Source organism: Hemiscyllium ocellatum, chromosome 35, assembly GCF_020745735.1.
Source record: "Hemiscyllium ocellatum isolate sHemOce1 chromosome 35, sHemOce1.pat.X.cur, whole genome shotgun sequence".
Lineage (NCBI taxonomy): Eukaryota > Metazoa > Chordata > Chondrichthyes > Orectolobiformes > Hemiscylliidae > Hemiscyllium > Hemiscyllium ocellatum.
This window is the reverse complement of record NC_083435.1, coordinates 18,903,658-18,923,925: the sequence shown is the minus strand read 5'-3', so window position 1 is coordinate 18,923,925 and position 20,268 is coordinate 18,903,658. Positions and strand designations below refer to the sequence as shown.

At 43.5% G+C, this 20,268-nt stretch overlaps 1 protein-coding gene across 5 annotated transcripts in view; it reads right to left on the bottom strand.

Moving 5' to 3' along the window:
• The window catches only part of LOC132832463 (uncharacterized), a 33,065-nt gene that overhangs the window by 3,283 nt on the left and 9,514 nt on the right, over window positions 1-20,268 (bottom strand). The window contains exons 4-9 of one of the 5 annotated variants that reach the window (XR_009646943.1): window positions 12,249-12,377; window positions 12,016-12,099; window positions 9,540-9,665; window positions 8,441-8,503; window positions 6,887-6,999; window positions 2,774-2,875 (exon numbers count right to left, since the gene is read on the bottom strand). Coding sequence is in view for 4 of the 5 variants with exons in the window: in XM_060850489.1 (XP_060706472.1) it covers window positions 2,774-2,875; window positions 6,901-6,999; window positions 8,441-8,503; window positions 9,540-9,665; window positions 12,016-12,099; window positions 12,249-12,377 (603 nt within the window). In the remaining variant the exon portion in view is untranslated. The remainder of the gene's footprint in view (window positions 1-2,773; window positions 2,876-6,886; window positions 7,000-8,440; window positions 8,504-9,539; window positions 9,666-12,015; window positions 12,100-12,248; window positions 12,378-20,268) is intronic. The other 4 variants (XM_060850489.1, XM_060850490.1, XM_060850491.1 and 1 more) reach the window with 4 other exon arrangements.

Here is a 20,268-nt window from a genome sequence, read left to right as displayed (position 1 = left end):
GCCAAGTTCAAACACCCACAATTTTTCTAACTGCAAAGAGCAGGGCCCTGTTATTAATCCATGGTGAGCTGCCCCATGAATTGATATTCTTGCAAACTGTCCCAATGAGCGTAGCTTGAAAACAAAATGCAACTTTTGTCAGAAGTACTTGAGAAACACCCAAAAGATAAAATCCGTTGCTAGTGCTTCAGTCAGTCCAAATTGATCTGTCTGATTTCACTCCTTGCTAAAACTTTTAGCAGTTTCATATAACTGGGTTCCCCAGGGGAGACTGGTTAGCAAGGTTAGATCTCATGGAATACAGAGAGAACTAGCCATTTGGATACAGAACTGGCTCAAAGGTAGAAGACAGAGGGTGGTGGTAGAGGGTTGTTTTTCAGACAGGAGGCCTGTGACCATTGGAGTGCCTCAAGGATCAGTGCTGGGTTCTCTACTTTTCATCATAGAACATAGAACATAGAAAGATACAGCGCAGTACAGGCCCTTCGGCCCTCGATGTTGCGCCGACCGAATCCTACCTAACCTACACTAGCCCAATAACTTCCAAATGCCTATCCAATGCCCGCTTAAATGACCATAAAGAAGGAGAGTTCACCACTGCTACTGGCAGGGCATTCCATGAACTCACAACCCGCTGTGTAAAGAATCTACCCCTAACATCTGTCCTATACCTACCACCCCTTAATTTAAAGCTGTGTCCCCTAGTAACACCTGACTCCATTAGCGGTAAAAGGTTCTCAGTGTCGACCCTATCTAAACCCCTAATCATCTTATACACCTCTATCAAATCTCCCCTAAACCTTCTCTTCTCCAATGAGAACAGCCCCAAGTGCCTCAGCCTTTCCTCATAAGATTTTCCTACCATTCCAGGCAACATCCTGGTAAACCTCCTCTGCACTCGTTCCAATGCCTCCACATCCTTCCTATAGTATGGCGACCAAAACTGCACACAATACTCCAGATGAGGCCGCACCAGAGTCTTATACAGTTGCAACATGACCTCAGGACTCCGGAACTCAATTCCTCTACCAATAAAGCCCAGTACACCATATGCCTTCCTCACAGCACTATTTACCTGGGTGGCAACTTTCAGGGATCTGTGTACATGGACACCAAGATCCCTCTGCTCATCCACACTACCAAGTAGCCTACCATTAGCCCAGTAATCCATCTTCTTGTTACTCCTACCAAAGTGAATGACTTCACACTTAGCTACATTGAATTCCATTTGCCACATTTTTGCCCAGCTCTGCAACTTATCTATATCCCGCTGTAACCTACCACTTCCTTCCTCACTATCCACAACTCCACCGACTTTTGTGTCATCCGCAAACTTGCTTACCCAGCTTTCAAGCCCTTCCTCTAGATCATTTATAAAGATAACAAAAAGCAATGGTCCCAAAACAGATCCTTGTGGTACACCGCTAGTAACTGCGCTCCAAGATGAACATAGTCCATCAACTACTACCCTCTGTCTCCTTCCAGCCAGCCAATTCCTAATCCAAACCTCTAATGTATCCTCAATGCCATACCTCCGTAGTTTTAGCATTAGCCTACCATGGGGAACCTTATCGAACGCCTTACTAAAATCCATATACACAACATCTACTGCTTTACCCTCGTCCACTTCCTTAGTCACCTTCTCAAAGAACTCAATAAGGTTTGTGAGGCACGACCTGCCCTTCACAAAACCATGCTGGCTATCCTTGATCACGTTATTCCTATCCAGATGTATATAAATGATTTGGATGCGAGCATAAGAGGTACAGTTAGTAAGTTTGCAGATGACACCAAAATTGGAGGTGTAGTGGACAGCGAAGAGGGTTACCTCACATTACGACAGGATCTTGACCAGATGGGCCAATGGGCTGAGAAGTGGTCGAATGAAGTTTAATTCAGATAAATGCAATGTGCTGCATTTTGGGAAAGCAAATCTGAGCAGGGCTTATACATTTAATGGTAAGGTCCTGGGGAGTGTTGCTGAACAAAGAGACCTTGGTGTGCAGGTTCATAGTTCCTTGAAAGTGGAGTCGCAGGCAAATATGATAGTGAAGAAGGTGTTTGGTATGCTTTCCTTTATTGGTCAGAGTATTGAGTACAGGAGTTAGGAGGTCATGTTGCGGCTATACAGGACATTGGCTCGGCCACCTTTGGAATATTGCGTGCAATTCTGGTCTCCTTCCTACCGGAAGGATGTTAAGGGGTGCTCGTTAATTGGCAGAAGGCTGGAATGTGGATTTTAGGAGCTTACACTCAGATCAATTATGATCTTATTAAATGGGCTGTGTCCTAATTCTGCTGTTCATTCACATATTCATATCAACATTGCCTCTCAGCTGCAAGTAGTCCCTTCTTCGGGAAATATTAACAATTATTGCAGGAAGAGGTGCCCTCAATCAAAATAACCCAGCAGTTTTTCTTTTAAAACAATTATTGACAGCTGCAGCCACGACATTTTTTCTCCTTTAGCTTTCAAGAGCAGGAGATTTAAAGAAGTTCCAAGGCTGAGAGTTAAACAGAATTCATCTGTGCTTCAAGAGAGTTCCTACCTACTCCATCCACTTGCAAATTCCACCCTGCAGGCCCACCCCTTCACAACACTCAAAGTAGGGTCTGTATCAATGGGACACTGATGGTTCTTGCTGAGATTGGTTTTCTGTCCCGTGTGAACCCGCTCTGGCAAAAACCGTGTCTACTAGAAGTAGCAAGCGACCCCTTTTGTAAGAGCTTCAATACATTTGAAACAATCAGTAACTTCAGTCACATTACTTACCTTTGATGTAAAATACAATGCATATCAGAAGTAAAAATAACAGGGCTGCCCAGGCCCGAATTAAACTTGATTGGTGCTTGGCTGCTGGCTCACACCTGTTACCTATATTAGATATAATCACAGACATGCATGGACTGCAATTATTAAAAGTATACAAATTAGTTGAATGCTTATTCGAAGCACTTTGCCATACCATTGTCACTAGGAATCCTTAATTCCTAATTTCCCTTTATTAATAGAGGGATTGAGTTCTGGAACCAGGAGGTTATGCCGTAGCTGTACAAAGCTCTGGTACGGCCACACTTGGAGTACTGTGTACAGTTCTGGTCACCGCATTATAAGAAGGATGTGGAAGCTTTGGAAAGGGTGCAGAGGAGATTTACTAGGATGTTGCCTGGTATGGAAGGAATGTCTTACGAGGAAAGGCTGAGGGCTTTGAGGTTGTTCTCGTTAGAGAGAAGAAGGTTGAGAGGTGACTTAATAGAGATAATCAGAGGGTTAGATAGGGTGGAGAGAGAGAGAGCCTTTTTCCAAGTATGGGAACTGCAAACATGAGGGGACACAACTTTAAAATGAGGGGTAATAGGTATAAGACAGATGTCAGAGGTAATTTCTTTACTCAGAGAGTAGTAAGGGTATGGAATGCTTTGCCTGCATCGGTAATAGATTCTCCAAGTTTAAGTGCATTTAAGTCGTCATTGGACAGGCATATGGACTTACATGGAATAGTGTAGGTGGGATGGGCTTCAGATTAGTATGACAGGATGGCGCAATATCGAGGGCTGAAGGGCCTGTACTGCGCTGTAATGTTCTATGTTCTATGTACTAAATAGGAATAGCAGGAGGCTGCTCACCCTCTTCAACCACTTCACCGTTCAAAAAAGTTCACTGCTGCTTCCACATTCCTCACACCAGCTTTTTCTCCATTACCCTTCGTTCCCATGCTGATCAAGAATCTATCTCAACCAAAAATAACAATAGCTCTCTGAGGCAAGTCATTCCAAAGACGCACAACACAGAGAAAATGGTCTTCCTCATTTCAGACTTAAGTCGATGACTCTGAATTCTGAGCCTGTGTCCCCTGGTCAGAGACACTGTCATGACGGGAAACATCCTCTCAGCATTTACCTTGTCAAGCCCCTTAAGAATCCTATATGTTTCAACGAGATCACCTCACATTGCTTTAAATTCCAATGAGGAGAGTCCCAACCTGTTTAACTTTTGCTCATAGACAATCCCTCCCTACTGGGGATTGTTCTTGTGATCCTTTGTCTGTTTGGATTATTACCTCAAGTACACCTTGTTTAATATGCATTACATCTGGGATGGCACGGTGGCTCAGTGGTTAGCACTGCTGCCTCACAGCACCAGGGGCCCGGGTTCGATTCCAGCTACGGGCAACTGTCTGTGTGGAGTTTGCACATTCTCCCAGTGTCTGTGTGAGTTTCCTCCAGGTACTCCGGTTTCCTCCCACAGTTCAAAGATGTGCAGGTCAGCTAAATTGCCCATAGTGTTAGGTGCCTCAGTCAGAAGGAAATGGGTCTGGGTGGGTTACTCTACAGAGGGTCGGTGTGAACTTGTTGGGCTGAAGGGCCTGTTTCCACACTGTAGGGAATCTAATCTAATTTGTTGTAATGAAGTGGCTGGGCAGGATGTTGTGTTTTATAAACCTAAGCACATCTGGAAATTCACTTCCTAAAGTTGTCCATTTCTATCTCCTGCTCCTGCTTTCCCATCATTGACTTTAATTGTCCGAAAATAACGTGCGGCTGTGCAAGACTTCCCAAAGGTTGCTTCCAAGGTGATACAGCACACTGTTTCTCCAGCTCTCAGCCAGCACTGTTTTCTCATCCCCCTTCTCCTGCACTTCAACAACAAAAATGCAGAAAGTCAAGGCATGCACTTTGCTAGTGGATCTTTGATCTTAATTACTCCACCGTGTTGACTGTTCCTTCAGCTGCTAAGCTCTGGAATTTCCTCCCTAAACCTCCCTTTCTTCCTTTATGTCTCTCCTTAAAGCCTACCCCTTTGACCAACATTTTGGACATCGAACCTAACATCTTCCTACATCGCTCCATTTTTCAGTTTCCTAGAGGACAAAGGGAACGGCATTAGAAAGAGGGGTCCACCTGGGGAATAGTTATGGTGGGAAACACAGAGCAGTTGCAGAGAAACTACAGTGGATGTGGGAAAATGGTGCAAAACAGACAGTGCGACGCACGTTGGGTGTGGGATGGAATAGTCCCCACTTGTTTGGATGGATGCACCTCCAAGATGCAGACTATCATTCAGGACAAATGATATAAAACTGAAACACACAAACATTCACTCCCTCCACCATCAATGCTCAGTAGGAGCAGTGTGTACCATATACAATTGCAAAAATTCACCAAGGCACCTCAGGCAGAACACTCCGAAGCCCTGACCATCACCATGTACAAGGACAAGGGCAGCAGATACATAACAATACCACCACCTGAAAGTTCACCTCTTGGCTATTCAGCAGCCTGGCTTGGAAATATATCACCGTTGCTGGGTCAAAATCCTGGAATTCCCTCCCTACTAGCATGTGAGTCCGCCTGCATCAAATGGACTGCAGCGGTTCAAGAAAGCTGCTCCTCACATCTTCTCAAGAGCAACAAGGGACAGGTAATAAATGTTGGCCAAGCCAGTAATGCCCACCACCCATGAGTGAATGAAAAAAATAACGACAGCAAATCTCCTGTTGGAGTAGCTAAAAGAAATGGCAATAACAGCAGCAGCAACATCCTAAGCCTTTAAATGTCTATTATGTTATAGGTACTAAATGTGTTATTGTTGTATACAGAACAAAATTGCCAGAGCTAGATGGACTGCACGTTCATTACTGGCTTGTGTAGAGGCTCACCAGGCATTTATCTAATAGCCGTTTAGGTGGCATCAGTTATAATGGTTATCTCAAACCGTAAGCTATATAAAGAAAGTGCTGGAAAACCTCCGAGTTCCAAACTGGTATGGTATTAGTCTTGGAACATTAACTCAGCATCCACAGATGCTCTCAGATCTACTGTGTTCATGCCATATTTCTTGTTGTTTGTTCAGATTTCCAGATTTTAACTACAGCAGAATAATATGTAATCCTCACAAAAAAAAATCCAATATACTGTGGAGGAAAACCCATTTTAATTAATGCATCTATGACTTCTGCTGAGACATTTAATGGTTCAGAATTCTGTCGAATTGCAAAAGCTACACTCACTGGGAGCATCTTACATGAATCCTGACATATGTTGCTGCAATTTTTAATTAATTTTAATTGATAGAATCAGTACACACTTCAATTTTCCATTAATATTTTGATGATGGGATACCTAAAATGATTAAAAGCAAGTATTGATAGGGTAGACACAGAAGATGTGCTTGCTGTTGTGGGATCGATGTAACTCAAAGGCCATTATTATAAGATAGTCACCAAGAAATCAAATCAGGAACACAACAGAATCTTCCTTACCAGCGAACAGAGAGAATATAAAACACATTACTATATGCAGCCATTGAAGTGAGCATTGACACACGTGTATGAAGATGACTTAGCAGTGATGTACCTCTCTCTAGGCTAGGAGACCTATGTATATGTCCCATCTACCTCAGAGGTGAACACAAAGTATTTAGAGACATGTAAGAAGTGTTAGAGGGAGAGGTTAAATAGAGCACTTTGCCAATAAGATTTAGATAGAGGAGGAATGGTTTGGAGACCCACTAGATCGTAAGCTCTGGCAATGGGATAGTTCAGCTGAAGTGGTCTGTTCCTGCTCTGTAAGTTCTGTCATCATTTTGAAACTGTACTCAGAAGTTTTTGAAGCATTGAACCTTTTACCAGATGAGTCTTTCAGGGGGAATGGCGTTAATATTTGAAGCAGACTGTGATACAGGGAAGCGAGGAGAGAGTGAGAATGTGGGGTTTGATTTGGACTGATCTTGCACAGACAGGATGGGCCAAATGGTCTCCTACACTATAAACTTCTCGTGACTGAACACCGTCCCGTGGAAAGCCTGGTAAAAATGACTGCATTATGAGCTCTCCCATCAGACAGTATGGTATATCTGCAATGAACGTATTGGCTCCAGTTTTACCTTTGAACACTCACCGGCTTCTCTCACTGTGTCCACGATCAGGGAGCACGACAGACAGATCACAACGATTCCACCCACTGGAGTCACAGAAACTATTTGTAATAGACGGTAAGCTGGCAACAAATCAAACAGAATCAAACAGAGCTCACCCATCACACGCACAACACACCTTCCCATCCGCCTGCCTTGGGAAGGGCAGATATTCAAGAAAAAGGTACAAGGACGATTTTCTTGTTTGGGATTTTGGAATCACCCGAATTTAGTGCTAACAGGAAAATTGGACAGGACAAAATGCACCTCATGAGCAGTCTGCCAGATATGCGATCACTTAAAATCAGCAGATAGACAAACAATGGCCTAATTAGATTACTTACAGTGTGGAAACAGGCCCTTCGGCCCAACAAGTCCACACCGACGCGCAACCCACCCATATCCTTACATTCACCCCTTACCTAACACTACAGGCGATTTAGCACGGCCAATTCACCTGACCCGCACATCTTCGTGACTGTGGGAGGAATCCAGAGCACCCGGAGGAAACCTACACAGACATGGGGAGAACGTGCAAACTCCACACAGTCAGTTGCCTGAGGCAGGAATTGAACCCGGGTCTCTGGTGCTGTGAGGCAGCAATGCTAACCACTGTGCCACCGTGCTGCCCACAAATATGGATGTGTGCATCTCTCTCTTCAATTTGCTTTTCCGAGGAAACTCTCACTGTCGCTTTGGCCTCCTGCTGACCTATACCTCAACCTTGGGCTAATACATTGAACGCAGGTAACCGTTAAACCACCAGGCAGTGAAATCTGACAGCAGCAAGTTGATGTCCCAGACAGAGAACCACAGGTTGACCTAACTCATGATTCTAAGTCGGAGCATAAAATTATTGATCAGAGGTTCTAGCACATGGGATGGGCTATTTCCAGCAGAACGTATTTGGAAACACGGAGACACATATTTGTACACTTCATCTGTTTCTTGGGCATAAAGTCATCAACTTAGATACCACATTCTGGGTGCTTGGATAATCTACATCAGGGGGCAGGGACATTCTCTGTTGGTTATTTTCACTTTCACCTGGTGAATTCCTGCAATACGTGATGGATCAATCTAATTACACACATGTGGATCCAAAACACATTCAGGACATTTCTACCAGCCTGACATAACTGGGATTAGTGCCTCACTGTTTCACAATTTGTCACAAAACATGCCAATACATAAAAATGTCCATGCGACCCATAAACCCAGTTTGACTGACAAACGAATATCCTGCGCAAAAGCAAACCACACCAGGTTACTTCAGTCAAAGTTAAAATGTCTCTAATTATTGTAACACACTTAACTTCAACAGGAAGATGAGATAGAAAAGATTGCCCTTTTATTGCACAGACAGGATGGGCCATATGGTCTCCTACACTATACACTTCTCGTGACTGAACACCGTCCCGTGGAAAGCCTGGTAAAAATGACTGCATTATGAGCTCTCCCATTAGACAGTATGGTACATCTGCAATGAACGTATTGGCTCCAGTTTTACCTTTGAACACTCACCGGCTTCTCTCACTGTGTCCACGATTAGCGAGCACGACAGACAGATCACAACGATTCCACCCACTGGAGTCACAGAAAGTATTTGCAACTTAACTATGCTACTTCAAATCCCTCCCAAATACACATAAACATTCAAACATGATGAAGAGGACCAACGATAAATAGTTTAACACACAAACCATGGGTGGAAAAGAATATGGAAAGGACAAACAACATTTCAAAGATCAAATTCCTGACTACAGGGTGGAAAATTTTTACTCTCTCAAATTCCTTTGACGTTTACAATGGTGAGAAGCCACTGGCTGGCCGGTGATAGTTATTTCTCAATTTGATGGCTGAGCAGGCGAACTTAGGCCTTTTCGTGTAGAATTCTTTTTTCAAAACGTTCTGAGGTTTTCTTGTCTTTTTCCCCAGATGAAAAGAGTGAGAGAGAGAGAGAGAGAGAAAAAAAACATGAGAGAATGTTGTCTCCAGGCTGGATGTTTTCTCTCTCTCTCTCTCTCTGGCACATAAAGCTTCTCAACATTCTGTAGCCCAATGAATCAGAAAGTTAATTCTAGGCAGAATCTCTTTAGCTTGTGCCACTCAGACTCAAATGCCACCTTTGATGCTTCCAAAAGCGATATGGTATGGCACAGCCCAAGAAGGTGCAGCAGTTGTTTTCCTTCTCACGAGTTGCAAACTTCTGGTATTCAGTTAAAGCATTCCGACTTCCAGTTCAGTTTCCAGTCAAATGAAAAACACATGGTCTTCTACAGAATGCAGAAAACAGGATGGGAGTACTCACTGTGCAATGTCCTTCCAGTTATTTCAGTCAAAGGGTTTCCTGAAGAAACTGTATCTCTTCCAGCTCCACACCCACACACTTGTGGTCTTCCTGAATTATCATCCATTTACCATCCAACATTTTCTGGAGGTCATCAGGTCCAAATCTGAGCCAATCCATTGAGCCTCATTAATCTCTACACTGCCTCCATGCCTGTGAATCCTAATTTCACTAATATTCCCCCCACCCTCCACTAAACAAAGGTTTTGCTATACAAATGTGTAGTTGTGCAGATATGTGCCATACAGACATGTAGTTTGTACCTGAACTTACGTTTAGCAATGCAAGTCTTGCTGAACTTTTTTCTGTTATCGAACATCATGCACCAAGTCGAAGATACCACTCCTGCTAACAGCAGCAATAAAAACATCAAGACAATCACTGTGATTTTGGTAGGCCCTATTCAGGGAAGTAAACGTGAACAAAATTAAAATCCATTTGTAAATTAGGGAATAATAACCATTTCTATTTAATTCTCCATTCAAAATTAGAATGTGCAGCGTGCAAATGACTGTAAAAGTGTCCATAGACAATCAAGGCTAAAGCAGAGGTAGGACATTCAGATTGTCAGAAGTATTTTGGTATGGCTCATGTTTAAGGTCCCAACACGTGGAGTTGGTGAGTGAGTGGCAGAATGGATAAGCATGTTGTTAAATGTCTGAGGAAAAAGCAGACTGCAAGCTGATTGGAAAATACCAGTCTAAACGGGCTGCAGTAGCAAAGGGAGTATAGAACCATCAATCATTTACATTAATGACACTAGTTAATAAGCCCATTGGGTTCCATTTCCAGAGGAAGTCAGTTCAAAAATGAAGAGGTTATATCAAGCACATTTTGAAAGAAGGGTGAACAACATTTGGAATCACTTCATAAACAATGATAGAGTCACTGGTGAGGGTTCAGTTGTAATTCACAAGAAATACAACCCATGATGTAAAGGTCATAATTATCAGGAAAGTCTGAAGCTTTTTGATAAATGCAATGCTTCCACTGAGAACAGAATCCCTACAATGTGGAAACAGGCCCTTCGACCCAACAAGTCCACACCGACCCTCTGAAGGCTATCCCACCCAAACCCATTAGTCTACATTTACCCCTGACTAATGCACCTAACCTACACATCCCTGAACACTATGGGCAATTTAGCGCGGCCAGTTCACCCTAACCTGCACGACTTTGGATTGCAAGAGGAAACCCACGCAGACACAGGGAGAATGTGTGCAAACTCCATATAGACCACATAGACAGTTGCCCGAGGCTGGAATCAAACCTAGGACCCTGGCGCTGGGAGCTAGCGGTGCTAACCACTGAGTCACTGTGTTGCCCTGGGTGGTGGTGACAAAATTGAAGTCATGAATACAATATAATCAATAACACCTGTAGGAATTCAGAGGCAAATTCTTTACCCAAAGAGTATTTGCAATAAGGGGAATCGTGTCAATACAGTTAAAATATGTGAAGGCGAATAGGCGAGATTTGACTGAATAAGGTAAAGAGGGTCAGGTGAGGCTCATGTGGAACAAAACTGTGAGAAAGGATCAGCTGGAGCAATGGTCATTTCTGGGCTGGAGCCCAGATAAATCACTGAGTACATTACTTACTCAGAGAGACGAATGGAGAAGCAGGTGTGCTTTTCCTACTCGGACAATACGGGGAAGGGATCTGCAATTGTGCACCAGACCAGCATTCCTGATTTCACACCACACAAATCCAACAGCCCCGAGGGACAATAATGTACAGTACAGATGCGATAACCCAGCTACTGCTAACCCTCACTCAGAAGGGAACAGAAAACAGGTACCTTACTGTTAATTGCCTACTGTCACCCTGCTCAGACACAAAGAAGCTGGATGAGTTTCTCAGAGACTCTGATGTTTACAGCACAAAGCAGACCATTCAGCCCATTGTCCTCAGTCCTGTCAAGATCTGACTGCACTAATCAAATTTTCCAATTCTTGGTCCATAGCTCTGGACATTATATATACTTTTTGATCACAAGCTCACAAACTGGATTTGATTTGATTTATTATTGTGACACATGGATGTAGGTTTGCTCACTGAGCTGGAGAGTAGGGTACATTTTCAAACGTTTCGTCACCATACTAGGTAACATCTTCAGTAAGCCTCTGCACGAAGCACTCCTGATGATTCCTGCTTTCTATTTATATGCATATAAATAGAAAGCAGGAACCATCAGCAGTGCTTCGCCTGGAGGCTCACTGAAGATGTTATCTAGTATAGTGACGAAACGTCTGAAAATGAACCTTCTAGCTCAGCGAGCAAACCTACATCCAGAACCTCAACCTGAGCTACAAATCTCTAATTGTGACACGTACCTAGATACAGTGAAAAGTTTTGTTTTGCATGCAGTACTATCAGATCATGCCGCACAAAGGGCATCAGGGTGATAGAACACAGTGAGGAATACAATCTTGTGGTTGCCGAGAAGGTACACAAAGACCAAGATCAACATTAAATGCAACTTTTGAGAGGTCCATTGGGAAGTTTAATAACAGCAGGGAAACAAGCTGTTCGTGAATCTGTTGGGATGTATAATTATGCTTTTGCATTTTCTGCCCAACGGAAGAGATTGCAACTGGGGTGGGGAGGCACAATTTGTGAACGTCAAGTTAGAATCCAAGATTTACCTCAAGAAACAGCCTGCTGTGGAACTGAATCCATCAGAAGTATTTTAGCGTAGAAATACAATTACCAATTAGGAGCAAAGAAATGGGAGATCATACCGTACCTTCAGTAGAGATCCAGAAACCAAATGCACCGATAAGAAGGAGGAACTGCAAGATTTGGAGTAGATTTTGATGGAGCTGAAGACCTGAAATTATCAGCAAATTCCAATCAATATTTCTTGAGCACGTAACGTCCCCACATTGAAATTAAACCTCAATGCAAAGAAGAGGCACATTTAGATGACTCATAGTCGCCATTGTTATGTTAGAACATTTTGAAAACCTTCAACATTACCTTGCTTCTGCTTCCTTCTTGTCTTGAGCCCAACGAAGAACTCAATTATTTTATAAATCAAGGGAACAACAGCAGTGAGCAGAGCAGCGATGGAGAATATCTTTGCACAGTTGAGTAGCAGTGGAACATCTGAAAGAGAAAATTTATTTTTAGGTCATGCAACTTTGAAAACAATTTACAAATTGCAAACAAGGTCTGCCTTGCCTTAAAATTGAAGTTCTCATGGATTTGCATTGTTATGGACTAGGCCAGACCAGTCAAACCATTCTTAAGCAGGGAGCTCAGACCATAACTTTGCAATTTGTTTCAGTAAGTGTACAGTGAAAATTACCAGGAGTACGTTAGCTAGGTTGACTACTAGATTTTAAAACAGACAAAAATTTATTCACAAAGTTACATAATGAATAAAGAATAACAAACCCCTACAGAACTCAACTGATCCAACGAGACATGAAGGGAATCCTGAGGGATAGGATGTACATGTATTTGGAAAGGCAAGGACTGATTAGGGATAGTCAACGTGGCTTTTTGCATGGGAAGTCATGCCTCACAAACTTGATTGAGGTTTTTGAGGAAGTAACAAAGAGAATTGATGAGGGCAGAGCGGTAGATGTGATCTATGTGGACTTACATAAGGCGTTTGACAACGTTCCCCATGGGAAACTGATTAGCAAGGTTAGATCTCATGGAATACAGGGAGAACTAGCATTTGGATACAGAATTGGCTCAAAGGTAGAAGACAGAGGGTGGTGATAGAGATTAGTTTTTCAGACTGGAGGCCTGTGACCAGTGGAGTGCCACAAGGAGCGGTGCTGGATCCTCACTTTTTGTCATTTATATAAATGGTTTGGATGCAAGCAGAAGAGATACAGTTAGCAAGTTTGCAGATGACACCAAAATTGGAGGTGTATTAGATAGCAAAGAGGGTTACCTCAGATTACAACAGGATTTGACCAGATGGGCCAATGGACTGAGAACACTTTGGGAAAGCAAATCTTAGCAGGATTTATACATTTAATGGTAATGTCCTAGGAAGTGTTGGTGAACAAAGAGACCTTGGAACGCAGGTTCATAGCTCCTTGAAAGTGGAGTTGCAGGTAGATAGGATAGTGAAGAAGACGTTTGGAATGCTTTCCTTCATTGGTCAGAGTATTGAGTACAGGAGTTGGGAGGTCATGTTGCAGCTGTACAGGACATTGGTTAGGCCACTGTTGGAATATTGCGTGCAATTCTGGTCTCCTTCCAATGGGAAAGATGTTGTGAAACTTGAAAGGGTTCAGAAAAGATCTACAAGGGTTGGAGGATTTGAGCATTAGGGAGAGGCTGAACAGGTTGGGGCTGTTTTCCCTGGAGTGTCAGAGGTTGAGGGGTGACCTTATAGAGGTTTACAAAGTTATGAGTGGCATGGATAGGGTAAATAGGCAAAGTCTTTTCCCTGGGGTCAGGAAGTCCAGAACTAGAGGGCATAGGTTTAGGGTGAGAAGGGAAAGAGATAAACGAGACATACGGGGCAATGTTTTCACACAGAGGGTGGTACGTGTATGGAATGAGCTGCCAGAGGAAGTGGTGGAGGCTGGTACAATTGCAACATTTAAGAGGCATTTGGATGGGTATATTAATAGGAAGGGTTTGGAGGGATATGGGCCGGGTGCTGATAGGTGGGACTAGATTGGGTTGGGATATCTGGTCGGCATGGATGGGTTGGACCGAAGGGTCTGCTTCCATGCGGTTCATCTCTATGTCTCTATGACTCTAATAAGTCCCAATATGCAAACTCCCTTCAAAACCCAGAATAAATGGAACACGCTTACATGTTGAAGTTGAAGGGCAGAAAAGAGACAGAGAGTTTCCACACAGCTCCCTGTTGAGCTTTCAACTAGTTCCAGACTGAACTAAAACTGCTCAGCTCAGCTGGAGAGCTGACCGGGCCCCTTTCTTTATACAGGTCACTTCTAAAACATGACCACTATGGTCTGAAGTCTCATCTGTTTACATATAAACAAAAGGCTTCTCAAAATCCTTTTCATCTCTGTACCAAACCAGACTATTCGGAGCCCGGCCTGGTTTATTACCTCTCTGAAAAAAATCAAGGACAGAGAATCCTGGAGCCAAGGAACAGTTTTTAGAAAGGGACTAGCTTTGTGATAGCATGCTGCAAATGGAACACTTCCTAACAGGCCCATTCTGTTTCAATGTGAAATACACACATTTAGATGCAGTGCCACCACAATAACTTACCTTCACTCAATAATCCAGCAGTGCATCATCATCGACCATTGTTTGATCTCCTAAATTGGGCAACCTGCCTGCATTCTGAAGGAGGATCTGAACCTAAGTATTCATCTTCTCCGTTAACATTCTCCGTAGACGCCAGAGGTGTGCATCAAGAAATTGTGGGCTTAATTCTGTTGTTTTTTTTTGTTCCTGGGTTATGAGTACAGAGCCACGACAATTCCCAGCCCTACAAACCTGACCTGTGGAAAAGCGCCCAAAACGGTTGGATTTTGGTGCCAAGAGATGGGTGAAAATGGGAGCCATGCCAGACAACATGAGAAAGAGTTTGGAGGATTCTGGGTGTGGGGGTGCGATGGCTGAACGTCTGGCCCCGGTGCTCCGGTACTTTGTTTTTTGAAGATGTGAAGATGAAAAGATAAATGAAAGCTGCCCTCACCCCATCACTCCCCATCACCACATTGCCAATGTCCCACCCATGCCAACTGATGCTAGTTCCATCCACTCCCCACGGCTCTTTGTAACCCTATGCCAAACAGTCATGACAGGCCATGTCCATTCCTTACCCTCTTCCATTAAACCTACCATAAAAACTCAGTAAGTATCCAATACAGAGAGACCTCAGGACCAATGATGAGATTGAATAAACTTACTATGTCAATTGATGTACTGAGAGTCATAGAATTGTACAGCACAGAACCAGACCCTTTGGCTATGCCGACGAGATATCCTAAACGAATCTAGTCCCATTTGCCAGCACTTGGCCCATTTCCCTCTAAACCTTACCAATTCATGTACTCATCCCATGTCTTACAAATGTTGCAACTGTACCTTCATCCATCACTTCCAGCAACAGTTCATTCCACATATGAACCACGCTGTGTGTGAAAAGATTGTTCCTCATGTCCCTTTTAAAACTTTCTCATTTCATCTTAAAATTATGTCTTCTAGTTTTGAAATCCACTACTCTATGGAAAAAAAAGTCTTAATTATTCATCTCATCTATGCTCCTCATGATTTTATAAATGTCTGCGGTCACTCCTCAACCTCCCATGCTCTAGTGAGACAGGTGTTTCTGTGGCCAGCAATCAGAAAGGTGTGTTGCCTCCCTGGTGCCAGGACCAAGGATATCTCAGAGAGGGTGCAGAATGTTCTCAAAGGGGAAAGGGACCAGCAAGAGGTCATTGGACACATTGTAACCAATGACATAGGAAGGGAAAAGGTTGAGATTCTGAAGGGAGATTACAGAAAGGCAGGAATTTTAAAAGGAGGTCCTCGGGAGTAATAATATCTGGATTACTCTCGGTGGTACGATCTAGTGAGGGGAGGAATAGGGTGATATAGCAAATGAATGCATGTCTGAGGGGCTGGTGTATAGGAAAAAGGTTCACATTTTTGGATCATTGGAATCTCTTCTGAGGTAGAAGTGATTTGTATAAGAAGGATGGATTGCACCTGAATTGGAAGGTGATAATATACTGGCAGGGAAATTTGCTAGAGCTGCTCAGAAGGATTTAAACTATTAAGGTGGTGGGTGGGACCGAGGGAGATAATGACGAAAGAGATCAATTGGAGACTGGTACAGTTGAGAACAGAAGCAAATCAAACGGTCAGGGCAGGCAGGGACAAAGTAAAGTACAAAATAGGACAAATAAATTAAACTGCATTTATTTCAATGCAAGAGGCCTAACAGGGAAGGCAGATGAACTCAGGGCATGGTTAGGGACATGGGACCGGGATATCATAGCAATAACAGAAACATGGCTCAGGGATGGGCAGGACTGGCAGCTTAATGTTCCAGGATACAAATGCTACAGGAAGGAGAGAAGGGGAGGCAAGAGAGATGGGGAGGTGGCATTTTTGATAAGGGATAGCATTACAGCTGTACTGAGGGAGGATATTCCCGGGAATACATCCAGGGACATTATTTGGGTAGAACTGAGAAATATGAAAGGGATGATCATCTTATTGGGATTGTATTATAGAACCCCTCATTGTCAGAGGGAAATTGAGAAACAAATTTGTAAGGATATCTCAGCTATCTGTAAGAATAATAGGGTGGTTGTGGTAGGGGCTTTTAAACTTTCCAAACATAGACTAGGACTGCCATAGTGTTCAAGGTTTAGATGGAGAGGAATTTGTTAAACATGCACAAGAAAATTTTCTGATTCAGTATGTGAACGTACCGAGGAGAGAAGGTGCCAAACTTGACCTACCCTTGGGAAATAACTTAGGACAGGTGACTGAGGTGTCAGTGGGGGAGCACTTTGGGGCCAGCGACCATAAATGGAGAAAGGCCAATTTTGACGGTATTATGCAAAAACTTTCAAAAGCTGATTGGGAGCAGATGTTTGCAGGTAAAGGGACGGCTGGAAAATGGGAAGCCTTCAGAAATGAGATAACAAGAGTCCAGAGAAAGTATATTCCTGTCAGGGTGAAAGTGAAGGCTGGTAGGTACAGGGAATGCTGGATGACTAAAGAAATTGAGGGTTTGGTTAAGAAAAAGAAGCAAGCATATGTCAGGTGTAGACAGGAGAGATCAAGTGTATCCTTAGAAGAGTATAAAGGCAGTAGGAATATATTTAAGAGGGAAATCAGGAGGGCAAAAAGGGGACATGAGATAGCTTTGGCAAATAGAGTTAAGGAGAATCCAAAGGGTTTTTACAAATACATTAAGGACAAAAGGTTAACTAGGGAGAGAATAGGGCCCCTCAAAGATCAGCAAAGCAGCCTTTGTGTGGAGCCGCATGAGATGGGGGAGATATTAAATGAGTATTTTGCATCGGTATTTACTGTGGAAAAGTACATGTAAGAATGTGGGGACGTAGATGGTGACATCTTGAAAAATGTCCATATTACAGAGGAGGAAGTGCCGGATGCCTTGAAAACATGAAAGTGGATAAATCCCCAGGACCTGATCAGGGAAGTGATTGCTGGGCCTCTTAGTGAGATATTTGTATCATCAATAGTCCCAGGAGAGTTGCCGGAAGACTGGAGGTTGGCTAACGTGGTGCCACTGTTTAAGAAGGGTGGTAAGGACAAGCCAGGGAATTGTAGACCGGTGAGCCTGAAGTTGGTGGTGGGCACATGTATTTGGAAAGGCAAGAACTGATTAAGGATAGTCAACATGGTTTTGTGCGTGGGGAATCATGTCTCACAAACTTGATTGAGTTTTTTGAAGAAGTAACAAAGAGGATTGATGAGGGCAGAGTGGTAGACATGATCTGTGTGGACTTCAGGGTAAGGCATTCAACAAGGTTCCCCATGGGAGACTGGTTAGCAAGGTTATATCTCATGGAATACAGGGAGAACTAGCCACTTGGATGCAGAACTGTCTATAAAGGTAGAAGATAGAGGGTGGTGGTGGAGGGTTGCTTTTCAGACTGGAGGCCTGTGACCAATGGAGTGCCACAAGAATCGGTGCTGGGCCCTTTACTTTTTGTCATTTACATCAATGATTTGCATGTGAGCTTAAGAGGTAGAGTTAGTAAGTTTGAAGATGACACAAAAATTGGAGGTGTAGTGGACAGCAAAGAAAACTATCTCAGATTACAAAGGGATCTTGATCAGATGGGCCAATGGGCTGAGGAGTGGCAGATGGAGTTTAATTTAGATAAATGCAAGTTACTACATTTATGGAAAATAAATCTTAGCAGGACTTATACTTAATGGTAAGGTCCTAGGGAATGTTGCTGAACAAAGAGATCTTGGAGTGCAGGTTCATAGCTCCTTGAAAGTGGAGTCGCAGGTAGATAGGATAGTGAAGAAGGCGTTTGGTATGCTTTCCTTTATTGGTCAAAGTATTGAGTACAGGTGTTGGGTGGTCTTGTTGCAACTGTACAGGACATTGGTTAGGCCACCTTTGGAATATTGTGTGCAATTCTGGTCTCCTTCCTATTGGAAAGATGTTGTGAAACTTGAAAGGGTTCAAAAAAGATTTACAAGGATGTTGCCAGGGTTGGAGGGTTTGAGCTGTAGGGAGAAGTTGAATAGGCTGGGAGGCTGGGACTGTTTTCCCTGGAGCATCAGAGGCTGAGGGGTGACCTTGCAGAGGTTTATAAAATCATGAGGGGCATGGATAGAGTAACTTTTCCCTGGGGTGGGCAAGTCCAGAACCAGAGGGCATAGGTTTAGGGTGAGAGGGGAAAGATATAAAAGGGACCTAAGGGGCAACTCTTTCACGCAGAAGATGGTGCGTGTGTGGAAAAAGCTGCCAAAGGAAGTGGTAGAGACTAGAACAATTGCAACATTTAAGAGGCATTTGGATGGGTATATGAATAGGAAGGGTTTGGAGGGATATGGGCCGGCTGCTGGCAGGTGGGACTAGACTGGGTTGGGGATATCTCGTCGGCATGGACGGGTTGGACTGAAGGGTCTGTTTTCGTGCTGTACATCTCTATGACTATGACTCTAGCCACTCCCTCATAACTCAAACCCTCCAGTCTCCTCTTCCTTGTAAATCTTTTCTGCACCCTTTTCTGCATCCTGTACTACTGCAATATGACATGCCAATTCCTATACGTAACAGTCTGAGCAATGAAAACTAGTGTGCCCAAACGTCTTCTTCACCACTTTGACACAATTCCCAAGGAACTATGTACTTGAACACCTGGGTCCCTGTTTGACAACACTACCCAGGCCTCTATCATTAACTGTGTAAGCCTGTTCTTGTTTATCGTACTAATACCTCACATTTTCAAATTAAACTTACCGTGTTTTTAAAAATTAATTTGTTGATTAAATAATGCTCAGTGAATTTGACTCTCGCTCATCGCGTATAAACACAATTCATACTCCAGCTTCAAAAGTCTGGAATTACTTTGAACTGTCAATCAAATGTTGAGCAGAACGCACCCCACTCTGATAATGAGTATCTGTGAAATCGGTCATGCAGCACCACTCGCGTGATGATAGCCTCGAGCTTATATCCACAGACAGAGTGAAACATGAGCATGTTTAAAGATGACTGTAGGTTGTTTATTTCAACTACTTAAAGCCCAGGAGATCAAAGTGACAGATTGGCAGCTAGTTTGACAGTTCTCCTGCCCTGCATCCTGTTAAAATATTGTGGGTCTCTTGCCCCTCATCCTGTTAAATATCTTGCCCGTTCCTTTGGCAGCTCCACTGAATTCAAGTACTTGTTACACACATTCAGGTCTGCTTTAACAACCTTGAAGTGCTTTTCCCTTTTGTGCACCTTACCTTTTCGAAAATAAACTCTGACCTTCTCGCAATATCCAAAAAACTTGATACCCCTGTAAAAGGAGACCCTACTACTCTGAAGAACCACCAGCCTCCATTCTACTCACTTCTCCAGGCGTGAGAATATACAATGCTTCTGCTTCTCCATCTTTAGCAACCAAGAGTCATAAAGCATGGAACCCGACTCGTCAGTCCAACAGTCCATGACGACCATTATCCCAAACTAAACTGGTCTCACCTGCCTGCCCCTGGCCTATGTCACTGCAAACATTTCCTATTCATGTTAGAACTCCAGCATCCACCACTTCCTCTGGGAGTTCATTTCACACATGAACCACTCCTTGTGTAAACCAATTGCCCACAATCTCTTTGTGTTTTTAAAAATCTTTCTCCTCTCACCTTACGGTAGCTCAGTGGTTAGCACTGGTGCCGCACAGCGCCAGGGACCCGGGTTCAATTCCTGCCTCGGGCAACTGTCTGTGTGGAGCTTGCATGTTCTCCTGTGCCTGAGTGGGTTTCCTCTGGGTGCTCCGGTTTCCTCCCACAGTCCAAAGATGTGCAGGTTAGGGTGAATTGGCCATGCTAA